The 15612-nt window shown below is 45.7% G+C and overlaps 1 protein-coding gene across 4 annotated transcripts in view; it reads left to right on the plus strand.

Annotated features, from left to right (window-relative positions):
* LOC122941504 (melanoregulin-like) overlaps positions 1–12440 on the plus strand; it is a 47659-nt gene extending 35219 nt beyond the window's left edge. For all 4 annotated transcript variants that reach the window (XM_044298816.1, XM_044298815.1, XM_044298818.1 and 1 more), the window contains one exon: positions 10673–12440. In XM_044298816.1, coding sequence (XP_044154751.1) covers positions 10673–10894 — 222 coding nt within the window. In that variant the 3' untranslated portion in view covers positions 10895–12440. The remainder of the gene's footprint in view (positions 1–10672) is intronic.
* Positions 12441–15612: the final 3172 nt, after the last annotated feature.

Genomic DNA, 15612 nt, shown 5'->3' on the forward strand with positions numbered 1-15612 from the left:
GGACGTCCTCTACCAGACCCCACTTTACAGTACGGCCATGACACGCTCCCGTTTTGAGGCCATTCGGAAATGCCTGCATTATGCAGATAATGCACCTTCCCCCCCCCCCTGCCTATGACTGCCTGTACAAAATCAGGCCGGTCATTGATCACTTTGGGGCCAAATTTTGGAGGCCTATGTACCTGAAAGGGAGGTCACGGTTGATGAGTCTCTCATTGCTTTCAAGGGGAGACAAATTTTCCGCCAGTATGTTCCCTCTAAGCGGGCGAGGTATGGTGTGAAGCTGTACAAACTTTGTGAGAGTACCTCAGGGTACACTTACAAGTTTTGTGTGTAGGAGGGGCGAGATTCCCGTATTGAACCCCCAGAATGTCCCCCAACTCTGGGTGTTAGCGGGAAACTTGTGTGGGACCTTATGCACCCACTGCTAGATAAGGGTTACCACCTGTACTTTTATACTAGTATCCTCTTGTTCCAGTACCTCGCCGCCATATCCACATCCGCTTGTGGGACCGTGCAGAAAAATCAACTCGGCCCCCCTACCCTCCCCCTCCAGGTACCTATCCCCAGGGGTTAGACCCGAGCCCTTTCCAGTGGAAACCTGTTGTTGGTAAGATATAAGGACAAGAGGGATGTCCTTGTACTGTCCACAATTCACGGTAACAGAATCACCCCTGTCCCTGTGCGAGGTACCGCGGCAACAGTCCTTAAGCCCGATTGTCAACTACAATCGGTATATGGGAGGAGTTGATCTCTCTGATCGAGTCCTCAAGCCATATAACACCATGCGCAAAACCCGGGCATGGTACAAAAAAGTTGCAGTCTACTTGGTACAGGTTGCCTTGTACAACTCTTTTGTGCTGTCCCAGAGCGCTGGCAACACAGGGAAATTCCTTCAGTTCTATGAAGCAGTCCTCAAGGACCTGATCTTTTCTGACTGGGAAAGAGCAGGCCGGGGTACCTCGGGAACTGAAGGCGCCCGGATCGTCCCTGGCCAACACTTTCCAGGTGTGGTCCCCCATACTGGAAAGAAGGGACGGACCCAAACAAGGTGCAGAGTGTGTCATAGGAGGGGGATACGGAAGGACACCACCACAGAGTGTGACGCGTGCCCCGATCATCCGGGCCTCTGCATTATTGGTTGCTTCAGGGAGTACAACACTTCCATGGAGTACATAATTTATAATCCCCTTCCCCAATTTTAATTCCATTTAGCCATTGACAATTGAAAAAAAAAACTATGGTTCTCAGACCTCAGACACCCCAAAATATTTTTTTTTTAATGATATTTTGTAAAACTAAAATAAATAATAAAGTAGACATATTAGGTATCGCCGTGTCCGTAAGAATGTGCTCTATAAAAAATACCCCATGACCTAACCTCTCAGATGAACATGGTAAAAAAAAAATCTAAAAAAATTCTATAAAAACGGTGCAAAAAAATGTATTTTTTTGTCACCTTACATCACAAAAAGTGTAATAGCAAGCGATCAAAAAGTCATATGCCCCCCAAAATAGTGCCAATAAAACCATCCTCTCATCCAGCAAAAAATGAGCCCCTACCTTAGACAATCGGCTAAAAAATAAATAAATAAATCACTCTTAGACTATGGAGATACAAAATTTTTTTGTTTAAAAAAAGATAATATAGTGTAAAACCTAAATAAATTTTTAAAAAGTAGACATATTAGGTATCGCCGCATCCATAAGAATCTTCTCTATAAAAATACCCCATGACCTAACCCCTCAGATGAACACGATCAAAAAATAAAATTGGTGCCAAAACTTTTTGGGCAAATTTTCAATTTGAATCTATTTTTTCCAGTAACAAAGCAAGGGTTAACAGCCAAACAAAACTTTATATTTATTACCCTGATTCTGCAGTTTACAAAAACACCCCATATGTTGTCTTAAACTGCTGTATGGCCAAACGGCAGGGCGCAGAAGGAAAGGAACGCCATATGGTTTCTGGAAGGCAGATTTTGATGGCCTTTTGTTTTGGCACCATGTCCCATTTGAAGAACCCCTGATGCACCCCTAGAGTAGAAACTCCATAAAAGTGAGCCCATCTAAGAAACTACACCCCTAAAGGTATTCAAAACTGATTTTACAAATTTTATTAACCCTTAGGTGTTCCTCAACAGTTTATGGCAAATGGAGATGAAATTTCAGGATTTCAATTTTTGATAACCTTGCCTCACAAAAATTTTATATAGAGCAACCAAAAATCATATGTACCCTAAAATTAGTCCCAACAAAACTGCCAACTTATCCCGTAGTTTCCAAAATGGGGTCACTTTTATGGAGTTTCTACTCTAGGGGTGCATTAGGAGGCTTCACATGGGACATGGTGTAAATAAACCAGTCCAGCAAAATCTGCCTTTCAAAAACCACACGGCGCTCCTTTCCTCTACGCCCTGTCGTGTGCCCGTACAGTAGTTTACAACCACATATGGGATGTTTCTGCAAACTACAGTTGAGTTTTGTTTGGCTGTTAACCCTTGCTTTGTTACTGGAAAAAATGGATTAAAATGGAGATTCTGAAATGTTATCTCACCTAAAGGGTTAACAACATTTATAAAATCAGTTTTGAATACCGTGAGGGGTGTAGTTTCTATAATAGGGTCATTTTTGGGTGGTTTCTATTAGTGACACTGGTCAGATTAGCAAAAAATGGCCTGGTCCTTAAGGTGAAATTTGGCCGTGTCCTTAAGGGGTTAAAGCTCTTCTACAGCAGTGAAAATAAATGGCTGGGTTGTTATGAAAACCTGGAGTAAAACTGTGTATGTGGAGACCTGCGAGCTTCTATTGGCTGATATGGGTCATGTGACCAAGCTTCTATTGGCTAATGCATTTTTTTGGGGATATCTCAGGAATGGTACGTCCTAGAGACCTGAGATCTGGTCTAAAACCTTCCCGGACACCTGCTGTACCTGTGTGCCAAATTTTGTAATTGTAAATGCGACGGTGGGAATTCCTTTAGCGGACACACACACACACACACACACACATACACTCAGCTTTATATATTAGATTAATGGACAGAACACTGATCCTTCTTTTTCAAGGATGTTACTTTCATCTAGAACTTCCAAATCTCAAATACAACCCAGCCCATATCAAAGGGGTTCTGCAGAAATCTGGTGCCTTTAAGATAACTAAATTGTGGGTTATTTTCGTCAGTCTTAAGTCATCATATCCTCCTCTGTTGAGATGACCTTTTTGTCCATATGTTCCCTTGTAGCATGGTCTCTGCGGTCTTACCCTTTATGCAAATTACTGTAGAAGAAGTCCTGCAGAGAGAGAATGATATGTGGCCATTAGAGATGAGCGAATCGATTCTAAACAAATGGCTTCACAAATGCTTTGCTGCATACCTCGGTTGTAACGAGTGGTTATTTCAGTCAACGTTGCTCTTCTATCAGCTTGAATCAGTCGGCCCATTCTCCTCTGACCTCTAGCATCAACAAGGCATTTTTCGCCCACAGGACTGCCGCATACTGGATGTTTTTCCCTTTTCACACCATTCTTCGTAAACCCTAGAAATTGTTGTGTGTGAAAATCCCAGTAACTGAGCAGATTGTGAAATACTCAGACCGGCCCGTCTGGCACTAACAACCATGCCACGCTCAAAATTGCTTAAATCACCTTTCTTTGCCATTCTGACATTCAGTTTGGAGTTCAGGAGATTGTCTTGACCAGGACCACAACCCTACATTCATTGAAGCAACTGCCATGGGATTGGTTGACTAGATAATCACATTAATGGGAAATACAGGGTGGGCCATTTATATGGATACACCATAATAAAATGGGAATGGTTGGTGATATTAACTTCCTGTTTGTGGCACATTAGTATATGTGAGGGGGGAAACCTTTCAAGATGGGTGGTGACCATGGTGGCCATTTTGAAGTTGGCCATTTTGAATCAAACTTTTGTTTTTTCAATAGGAAGAGGGTCATGTGACACATCAAACTTATTGGGAATTTCACAAGAAAAACAATGGTGTGCTTGGTTTTAACGTAACTTTATTCTTTCATGAGTTATGTACAAGTTTCTGACCACTTATAAAATGTGTTCAATGTGCTGCCCATTGTGTTGGATTGTCAATGCAATCCTCTTCTCCCACTCTTCACACACTGATAGCAACACCGCAGGAGAAATGCTAGCACAGGCTTCCAGTATCCGTAGTTTCAGGTGCTGCACATCTCGTATCTTCAAAGCATATCAGGAAGTTAATATCACCAACCATTCCCATTTTATTAAGGTGTATCCATATAAATGGCCCACCCTGTAGAACAGGTGTTCCTAATAATTCTTTAGGTAAGTGTATGTTTGCTGCAGAATTTTTCCAGTTGTGTACCAAACCTGACCAGACATATTGTGCAAAGTCATGGCCTGTGTATATTTTTGCTGCAGGCTGTCCAATTCCGCATTTTCCCCAAAAACCTGCATCAATGTTTCTTCAATTAATAAACACACCAAAAAGGACTGGACTTATTGTTTAGTGTCACGGTCATCATATATTTTTGATGCAGTTGTAAATTTTTTTCAGTAAACCTGTTGTGAAGTTTCCTCATTTAATTATGCCTACCAAACCTGACTGGACATATTGTGCAGTGTCACAGTCAGTGTATATTTTTGCTGCAGGTTGCATAAAAAATAAATAAAAAATGTTGAAATCTTTATTACAAAGATTTCATTCATCACAGATCTGACTTGTTATTCTGTCACTTACTGTTATATTGTATTGGACTCTTTCCAATGTAACAATTTATGTTCTAAATAAATTTTTTAAAATGTTATTATAAAAATTCCACTTAGCACGGACTAGTGTATTACCTGCAACACAACTACTGTACATTGTACTGGCCTCCACCCAATTGACCACAGGCGAGTGTACTTCCGGACATATTTTCCAGTGTCACAGTTACTGTATACTGTCTATTGTTGGACTCTGTCTAATTGACATTTGTTTTCTAAAAAATTGTTTCTAATTTTATTACAAAAATTTCATTTAGCACAGACTAGTGTACTACCTGATACATTGTCCAGCATCACAGCTACCATATATTGTAGAGAACTCTTTCCAGTTGACCATTTGTTTCTACAAAACTGTTGTAATGCCTCCAGTGTATTGTCAGAGAAGGTATTCAGTAGAGCAAGTGGGATCATCACAACAAAGCGGATATGATTGTCCTCCACAAGTGTGGAAAATATTATGTTTGTTTAAAAGAATCAGAGATGGATCTGTGAGCATTTTCATACACTTCTGGCTGAGACCAGTGAATAAATCTGCCATTGCTGACAGTGGCTATTTATCCCTGGCCTAATGGTGCCACTGTTGCTGTTTGCCTATGCATCATGTTCCATACTGTACTAATACTGCTACTACTGACCCTACTGCCACTACTACTATGCCTACACTTCCACAAATCTCATGAGTTTTGCATTTTGAACTCTGCAGTGTCAATAGAATATATCTACAAGGTGTTATCACAAGCAAATATGCTTTTACTCATACCTATATATGTGACTGTCACTACACCACTAGAAGACCCAGGTGTCATAGACAACTTTTCAGGGCAATATGAGCACTTTCATTTCAGGTCGAATTTATGATTACCTGAATCAAATCTGTAGAACGATTCGTTGGAATGGGACCCATAACGAATTTCAAGAAATTAGCTCATCTCTGGCCACTAGAGATGTGTAAATATAGGGTGGAGAAGTAGCAGTCACACTGATGACCTGGTACGTAGGGTACCCAGAGATCCCTCTGTCACATAAGTACAGGCTATTATTATACATGGATCAGGGTGTACATTATTGTACTGGACCAATCATATACTGTAGGATTCCAAGAATACTGTGCAGAAAAGGGTACATTGTGGATGAAGGTGAGAAAAGATTCGTACATACCTGCCAATTCTCCTGGATAATTTGGATGGCTTCCTGAGAAAAACGTGACACCTCTCAGACTCCTGGAAGAGTTTACAAATTTCCTGAATTCACATGATCAAGCTGCTTTCTCCTAGAGAGCAGCTCTCCATATACTGTACCTTTAATATATGTGGCGCAGGGAATTTGCATCTTTAGATGCAGCCCCGGCACACAAATGTGCATAGAGGGGAAGACCACTATAAAAAAGGAAGTGGGATCTGCCTTGTGCTTTTAATCAGAGTATCCTATAGCTGGATTCTAAATTTGTCACGAGGGTGTCACGACTTATCGCTGACCCTGTTGTGCCTTGGGTCAGAAGGTCACAGCGGGTGGCTACACGCTCAGTTTCTCAAGGGATTGCTCCATGACCTAATGGTGAGAATGGATTCCGGTCCAGGTTTTCCTGCTTAGGTTTGCAATCCTTTTTGTCCTATTTAGGAATCTGTAGCTTTTCCTGTCAGCTGTTCTCTGTCAGTCACTCCCAGCTACTATATATTTTCCCTTTCGGCTTACCTTGTTGCCAGAAATAGACCTTCCTTCCAGATCTTCTATTCTGACCTCAGGGGGACAACTGTTGCTGTGGAGCCATTAGAACTGGAGCTGTTGGATCTCCGGTTCACTCCTGTTGTTGTCTCCTTTTGGGGATTGTTGATTGTGTTTGTGTTGTCCTTTCCCTGTTGTTACCCTAGGTGTCAGGGTTGAGGACTAGTGCTCCCACCGCTGTATTCACTATCTAGGGCTTATTTCAGGATAAGCTAGGGACGATGCACGTGATCAACATACGGGTTAGCAGCCCGTCCTAGGGATGTCAGGGGTGCCAGGTGAGCTAGGGGTCACCACTCCTCCCTCTCCCTAGTGAAAGGGTACTCCTCTGCGCCGCACGTCTGTTACATGCCATCTCAGACGTCATAACATTGCCCTGAAATTTGTAGGCCAAAAGCCCAGGAGAGGCAAGTTGTTAGTGTAGGTCCTATCTGATAGGAGCCACCTTGTGACTGGTAGATGGGCTCAACATATTCCTGATCAAAAATTTGACCACAGAGCTTCTAATTTTCATATAGTAAGTAAAGATGAGCAAAATTCGATTCAGCTCCGTTGGAAAGTTTTGCCCAAAAATGTGCTTCGTGATGAATTACTTCATCACGAAGCAAATTTTTTTGTAAGTAACCGTCCTCTGTGTTTGAACCCCTCAGATGCCGCGTTCAACACTAATTGTGGCATCTGAGATCAATATTACAGCATTTTAGTGGTTGCTAATAAAAAAAATTAAAAAAAATTGTACTTACCTCGTCCATTTGATTGCGAAGAGGCCATCGTGGCCATCTTACTTGAAGATCCAGTGAGAAATCTTGCACAACGCGTGATGACGTCATCACGTCCGCCGGCGTGGTGATGTCATATGTTACCGCGCACAAGATTTCACGTGGGATCTTAAAAGAAGACTGCCGCAGTGGCCTCTTCTCGCTCAAATGGATGAGGCAAGTATGATTTTTTTTATTTTTACTGCCATTTCAGGGAAAATCGATTAGTTACCACGAAGCATGAGTAAATTCGGCTTCATGGAGAATTACATTTTTCTTATGATGTCAGACCTTAGCTCTCCTCTATAAATATTTTTCACTTTCTGGCCAAGGCTCCTAAACACTATGTACAGTAACAGAATATTCATACCTGACATGGTGAATTGGAGTTGGATTTATGGTTTGCATTGAAAGGTCCTCCATAGCCTCCCCTCAGGCTTGTCACACAATGTTCTGGACTGTGTGATTCGCTGTAAGTGATGACAGAACAGACACTAATTACAGGTGCTAAATGTCACTTCTGGAGTGTTTCATTCCACAGAGCTGCCTGATCGAGATGAGGAGGCCACTATGATTTTTGTTATGGAGAACATGACACTGCAGAGCACCTCTACATCACAGCTATCCAAGGGCGTAGCTAGAAATGCATGGGCCCCATAGCAAAAAAAATGTATGGGCCCCCCCAGCCTCCACATATCTATCGGGCCTCCCACCACCCCTTCCAGAGCTCCCACGCAAACACGCAATGCACCTACCGCACCCACCTCCTGTGCATACGGTAGATGTTTTTATACCTTATTTTTCTTTTCATGGGAATGGGGCCAGGCCGCCAGAAAGGGTCGACCGGGGTGGGGGGGAAGAAATGTGACACACAATAGGCTATCCCCCCCCACCCCCCGCACGGACGGCTCTGGCCCCATCCATGATCACATCACTACCCCCTATTGTACAACCAAGAGATGTTAGGCTAGGGTGTAAGACGATATGTGTGTACATAGATAAAGAACCTAAAAAGTCACACACATATATATATTTGATAATGCTTTATTAGTAGAAAAACACATTAATTATTACATATATGGCGGTTTCAATTAATGGTAAAAAGTGCAGGAGTGTAAAGTGACAAGTGCATGGAGCCAAACAGCCGGTCCAGAAAGTTGGTATATCGGATAGGTAAGATGGTACAACAGGTAAAGAGACGATTGAGAGCAATGCAAGAAGTGGTATGAGTCCCAGTAATACTTGCAAAAAAGCACAACGTCCTAATTACACTACCACGGGTCACTGCTATATAAGTGGGAGGACAATAAGTCCACACTAGTGGTGTGCAGGGCGGTGAGCAATAATTATAAACATCAATGAATCAATGCTAATCCGCCTGCAAACAACAATTTGATAAAACCGACCGTGGTGACCTATACAGACCGGAGAGGATGATGTAGTGGCTCCTTACCCGACGCGCGTTTCGCCTTGCTTCTTCAGGGGGCGTAAGACGTCCCCCATAGCAAAAAAAATTGCTCTCAATCGTCTCTTTACCTGTTGTACCATCTTACCTATCCGATATACCAACTTTCTGGACCGGCTGTTTGGCTCCATGCACTTGTCACTTTACACTCCTGCACTTTTTACCATTAATTGAAACCGCCATATATGTAATAATTTATGTGTTTTTCTACTAATAAAGCATTATCAAATATATATATGTGTGTGACTTTTTAGGTTCTTTTTTTACTACCCCCTATTGTGTCACATTTTACACCCCCCCATCCCCATGGCACATCATTCCCCCCCCCCCCGGCCGGCCCTTCCTGGCGGCCTGGCCCCCTGGCCCCCTGGCCCCATTCCCATGTCACATACAGAGTACAGACATTTACATTGTCCCCCCCCCCCGGCCCTCCCTCCAGGCTCCATCATGTCAGTGTCACGGTCACACAAACTAGCGCCAGAGCAGAGGCGCTCAGGATTAGCACGGCATAACCCCCCTCCCCCCTAAATTTTCTTTAACACATCATTGATGCTGTGCTAATCCTAAGCGCCTCTGCTCTGGCGCTAGTCAGTGTGTGCGCTAGCTAGCCTAGCGCTTTGCGCTCACATGGCCCTGGCGCTCATCTCATCATTTTGAATTAATTTTAAATCAAATGATCATATTAATTATTATAAAATAACATTCAAAATTCAATTGGAACCTACCCTAACAAGTCCTGACCCCTGTCCGGTCCTGAAAGTCTGCCGAGTGCTGTCTGCTGCTGGCTGCTGCCTGCCAGAGTGCCAGTGTGCGTCTGTCCGAAGGTCTGACTGACTCTGCTGAAGCCTGAATATATATGACTGACTGAAGAATCATGATCTGATCTAATCTGATGATAATTCTGATTCTGATTCAATTTCTTGGCGGGTGCGGGCCGCAGGTGCCGTCTGACTCTGCTGAATATATTATCTCTGAGTGACTGAATGAATTCTGATCTAAATTAGATCAGAATTCATTCAGTCACTCAGACATAATATATTCAGCAGACAGCAGAGTCAGACCTCAGACGGCAGCCGCAGTCCGCGCCCGCCAAGAAATTGAATCAGAATTATCAGATTAATCTGATTAGAGCTGCCTGTGTGACTGTCTACTCACGCCCCCCTGTGCATTTCAGGTGACTTGAGTTGTCACTAGTAGTGGCAGCCAGAGCGGCGCGCTGCTGAGCCAATGAATGAATATCTATCATTCATTTGTGATCATCTAGCTCTGCCTGCCTAGCGGCTGCTGCTATGTTGCCCTGACCACGAGTCCGGCCGGGCGGCCCTACCAGCACACAGCCGTACTCGCACACACAGGCTGGGGGTGGGGGGGTGATATCTGTTGCCCTGACGATAGCATAGCCGCATAGCACCGAATCTGACTGGCGCCAGTGCGGCCGGCGGGACTACTCCCTCCCTAGTTCCTCCACAACAGGTACCTCCCCCTCCAACCCCCCGGCCCGGCCCGCCCCCTCCACCGCCTGAGTCCTCCCTCTAGTTACTAGGAGCCGGAGGAAATATTTCCTGCACTGCGGCGCTGGTGCAAGCCTGGCTCCGCCTCCTCTATGCCCCCATTCCGGCCTCCTCCACCGCCTACCTCATGTTCTCCTTGTGCGGCAGTGTGCCCCGGGCCCGCCTGCTCCAGGCCTACAGTACTCCTTCTTCCTTGGCTTCCCCCCAGCCAGGTCCGAGCCACGGACCGCCCGCTCCCCATCCACTACACTGGGTGGCGCTTGGGCCTGGCTGCTTGCGTGTATTAATAAAAAATAAAATAAAAAAATAATTATGCGGTCCGGACGGGCCCCCAGTGGCGCAGGGCCCCATAGCCACTGCTATGGTTGCTATGGCGATCCCTACGCCACTGCAGATATCTACATATAGTTGACTCCATATATTTATAACACTCAGACATGATGTGTTTCAGGACCGGCTCATTGTTCTTGACATGGGAACAGAATTTGTATCGATTGCCAGACGATTTTATCCCCCTGAGACTCTGGAAAGCAGCGAAAAGGAGAGTGTGGAGCCTGGCACTGCTGTCCTGGTAAGCCCAGGCTCGCAGGAGGTGGGAAATGGTGGAGACAAGGAGGAAGAAGAGTGCGTGGAATTGGACGAAGAAAGCTTCCTGGTCAACCTCACCGAGTGATCTTTGGAGCCACTATCAGCCTTCCTATGTTACCTATTGTCTGCATCTTTATGTTTTCTCTATGCATCTTAAGAACAATAGTTTGTTCCCTATAATTGCCAGATTGTGAGCAGAGTTGAGAGCTGCATTTACATGTATCACTCGTCCCAATTTAGATCCATTATTTGCTGTCAGCAGATCGCTGTTTACACAGGACAAGTCGCTGCTCAGAAAGGATGGTTTAAGGTTTCTGCATCCAGAATGTTTTCACCTTGCATTATCATCATCATCAATGCTTTCTAGGGTTTGCTCTTTCATAGGTTGAATAGAGGGACATTTTGAAAGGGCAATTATCGGGAATGTTTCATGTTTCAACAGTCATAGCAACCTCCCCATACCTACATATTTTCCGAAAGCAGACACCTGGCATATTGTCAAAATGCCATTCACCACTTTATACACATCGGCACCTCCATGCAATTTTGTGTCAAAGTTACATTTTTCTAAAATATTGCATAAAACTTTACATAAGTGATAACTGTAAACCAATCAGAAAGTTGTAAGCAGAAGACTTCATAAAAAATAAAAGTTCAACGTGTGCAGAGTTCATACACACCATTTAGAGGCTACTTTCACACTGGCGGCACCAGGGTCCGGCAGTGGCTCCGGCACCATTCACTATAATGGGGGCAGGCTAGAGGTCCGGCCGCAGCATGGCAAACATGCCGAGAGGCAGACGGACAAAAACTACAATATGCTGCGTTATTTTTCCGGCCACCTCTCAGCTTGTTTGCTGTACTGTGGCAGGACCTCTGGCCTGCCCCCATTATAGTGAATGGGGCCAGAGCGGACTTCCAGTAGTACGGTGGGCTGGCATTAGCATAGATCCGGCAGACTGTTTCCCCACCAACCAGTGTGAAAGTAGCCTTAGGCAGGCTTAGACTTAACATCTTCCCAACCGGCAAACCATGCTGTTTCCCAGTTAAGTGGGCCTCTAATTTTGGTGCCGAGGCCTACCCCCTGTCATCTAATAACCTACATGTCGACACCCGGGCTGCATGTCACTCCACGGGCGGACAGGCCATAGACCCTGAAGAGAATTTTTCCCAGTGGGCCAATGCCCACAGGTCCACCCAAGTCCTCCTCACTGCCACTGGCTGGGTACATAGTTCTGGGGGGCACTTTGGGGGTCATTATTAGAGGAATTCCAAGCAGAATGCTAAAGGTAGGGCTGGCCTGGTGCTGTGGCCCACATGTCACGCCCCCTGCTCCATATCCATGTTAGAAATAATTGAAGGAGGAGGAGGACAGAACATATCCGCTATTGATGGCCACCACAGAGGGACAGGGGATTTCTGGGGGAGTTATTTTATGATGGATTGTGGTATTTTGTTCTTTGGCATGGTATTCTGTGCTGCACTATGGTAATGCTGGCCTTGCTAACTTGTATTGGTCCTATCTACTTGTGTTGCCCCGCCTTCAATTAATTTGGACCTACCTACAACATTGGGGCCACTTCTAGGTTTTTTCCAGGGCTACTTTAAGTTCCTAGTCGGCCTATGCATCACTCTATGGCCTCATGCACACGACAGTATTTTTTCACGGTCCGCAAAAACGGGGTCCGTAGGTCCGTGATCCGTGACCGTTTTTTCGTCCGTGGGTCTTCCTTGATTTTTGGAGGATCCACGGACATGAAAAAAATTTTGTTTTGGCGTCCGTCTGGCCGTGCGGAGCCAAACTGATCCGTCCTGAATTACAATGCAAGTCAATGGGGACGGATCCGTTTGACGTTGACACAATATGGTGCCATTTCAAACGGATCCGTCCCCATTGACTTTCAATGTAAAGTCTGGAGTCCCTTTTATACCATCGGATCGGAGTTTTCTCCAATCCGATGGTATATTTTAACTTGAAGCGTCCCCATCACCATGGGAACGCCTCTATGTTAGAATATACTGTCGGAAATGAGTTAGATCGTAAAAACTCATTTCCGACAGTATATTCTAACACAGAGGCGTTCCCATGGTGATGGGGACGCTTCTAGTTAGAATACACTACAAACTGTGTACATGACTGCCCCCTGCTGCCTGGCAGCACCCGATCTCTTACAGGGGACCGTGATCCGTACAATTAACCCCTTCAGGTGCGGCACCTGAAGGGATTAATTGTACTATCATATCCCCCTGTAAGAGATCAGGGCTGCCAGGCAGCAGGGGGCAGACCCCCCCTCCCCAGTTTGAATATCATTGGTGGCCAGTGCGGCCCCCCCCTCCCTCCCTCTATTGTAATAATAGGTTGGTGGCACAGTGTGCGGCCCCCGCCCCCCCCCCTCTATTGTAATGATTCGTTGGTGGCACTGTGTCGGCCCCCCCGGCCCCCCCTTCCTCCCTCTATTGTAATAATTCGTTGGTGGCACAGTGTGCGCCCCCCCATCGGCCCCCCATCCCTCTATAGCATTAACAACATTGGTGGCAGTGTGCGGCCTCCCATCTCCCCCCCCCCCCGATCATTGGTGGCAGCGGAGTGCCGATCGGAGTCCCAGTTTAATCGCTGGGGCTCCGATCGGTAACCATGGCAACCAGGACGCTACTGCAGCCCTGGTTGCCATGGTTACTTAGCAATAGTACAATAGTAAAAGATTCATACTTACCTAGGAGCTGCGATGTCTGTGTCGGGCCGGGAGCTCCTCCTACTGGTAAGTGACAGTTCATTTAGGTGGAGCTCCCAGCCGGACACGAACATCGCAGCTCGCAGGTAAGTATGAATCTTCTACTATTGTACTATTGCTAAGAACCCATGGCAACAAGGACTGCAGTAGCGTCCTGGTTGCCATGGTTACCGATCGGAGCCCCAGCGATGAAACTGGGACTCCGATCGGAACTCCGCTGCCACCAATGATCGGGGGGGGGGGGGGGAGGCTGCACACTGTCCACCAATGTTGTTAATGCTATAGAGGGGGGGCCGATGGGGGGCGCACACTGTGCCACCAACAAATTATTACAATAGAGGAGAGGGGGGGGGCACACCCTGTGCCACCAACTAATTATTACAATAGAGGGAGGAAGGGCGGGGGGGGCGCACACTGTGCCACCAACAAATTATTACAATAGAGGGAGGAAGGGGGGGGTGCACACTGTGCCACCAACAAATTATTACAATATAAGGAGGGAGAGGGGGGGGGCCCGCACTGGCCACCAATGATATTCAAACTGGGGGGGGGGTCTGCCCCCTGCTGCCTGGCAGCCCTGAGCTCTTACAGGGGGATATGATAGTACAATTAACCCCTTCAGGTGCCGCACCTGAAGGGGTTAATTTTAGGATCACGGTCCCCTGTAAGAGGCAGGGGGCAGTCATGTACACAGTTTGTAGTGTATTCTAACTAGAAGCGTCCCCATCACCATGGGAACGCTTCTGTGTTAGAATATACTGTCGGATCTGAGTTTTCACAAAGTGAAAACTTAGATCTGAAAAAGCTTTTATGCAGACGGATCTTTGGATCCGTCTGTATGAAAGTAACGTACGGCCACGGATGCCAGGTCATATTTTTTTGACGGACAGAATACACGGATCACGGTCTCGGCTGCAAAACGGTGCATTTTCCGATTTTTCCACTGACCCATTGAAAGTCAATGGAAAACGGCACAACGGCCACGGATGCACACAATGGTCGTGTGCATGAGGCCTATTAGTGAGGATGGAGCTCGAGCTCTCCTGATGCTAGTCAGTTGTTCTGTGTACGCAGGAAAAGCTTACCTGCCCCTTCACACACTCAAACAGAGGTCTTCAGAATATCTTCAATGCAGGGGCAGATTGGCCATAGACCTTACAGGGGATTTTCCCGGTGGGCCGATGCCCAGGGGGCTGCCTGGGCCCTCCTCATGGCCGGCCAGTTGAAGTTTTTGGGGATACATTTTGTGCTGCTGGCGGCAGTATTTTGGGATACATTGTGGTATTTCACTCTGTTGGCATGGTATAATGTGACACGATAAGGTATTGCTGGCCCTGCCTTCCATCAATTTGGAACAGACTACAAAACTGGGTCACTTATAGTATTTTTTCCAGGGCCACTTTATGTTCCCAGTCCGTCCCTGCTTCAATGCCAAAGCTGTGGCACATGTGTATGAAGCGCATTCTGCTGCCCAATTCCAAGCACAAGTCTAAAGCAGGAGTCCGTGTAGCCTAGTCCAGGCTTCCAGTGAGCAACTTGGTGGCCCTGGTCTATCATTGCATTGTTTTTCACACAAGAATTTGTGCCGAAAAACCGAGTGTAAGCTGCATCATGTTCAGGAAGCCTAGATGTAGATTTTCTGCACAGATTTTTGCTACGTTTTCACACTAAAATCAGCATGTGCTAGGCCTCTTTCACACGTCCATGTCCAGAAATACATCCGTGACAAGATGCTCAGTGGTTTCCGTGAAGATGTCTGTGAAGGATTCATGTTTCGTCTGTGTGTCCAATTTTTTGCCCTCCATGTGTCATCCACATTGAAAAAATTACTTTCCAGAGCATCTTCTACCAATGGTCTGTGAAAATCACCTGACAGAACATGAAGGCCATAGACTTCAATGGGTGTGCTTGTTCTGTATCATGGACCAAAGTAGAGCATATCTCTGTGGTTTTCCCACTGACGCACAGTAAATATACGGTAGTTAAGGTCCTCATTTAAGTCAGTGTAATTGCTGAGTTAAAAAGTATGTGAATTACCTACATAGTTTTGATTTTACAGAACTAAAATTGA

This window comes from Bufo gargarizans, chromosome 6 (genome assembly GCF_014858855.1).
Source record: "Bufo gargarizans isolate SCDJY-AF-19 chromosome 6, ASM1485885v1, whole genome shotgun sequence".
Taxonomy (NCBI): domain Eukaryota; kingdom Metazoa; phylum Chordata; class Amphibia; order Anura; family Bufonidae; genus Bufo; species Bufo gargarizans.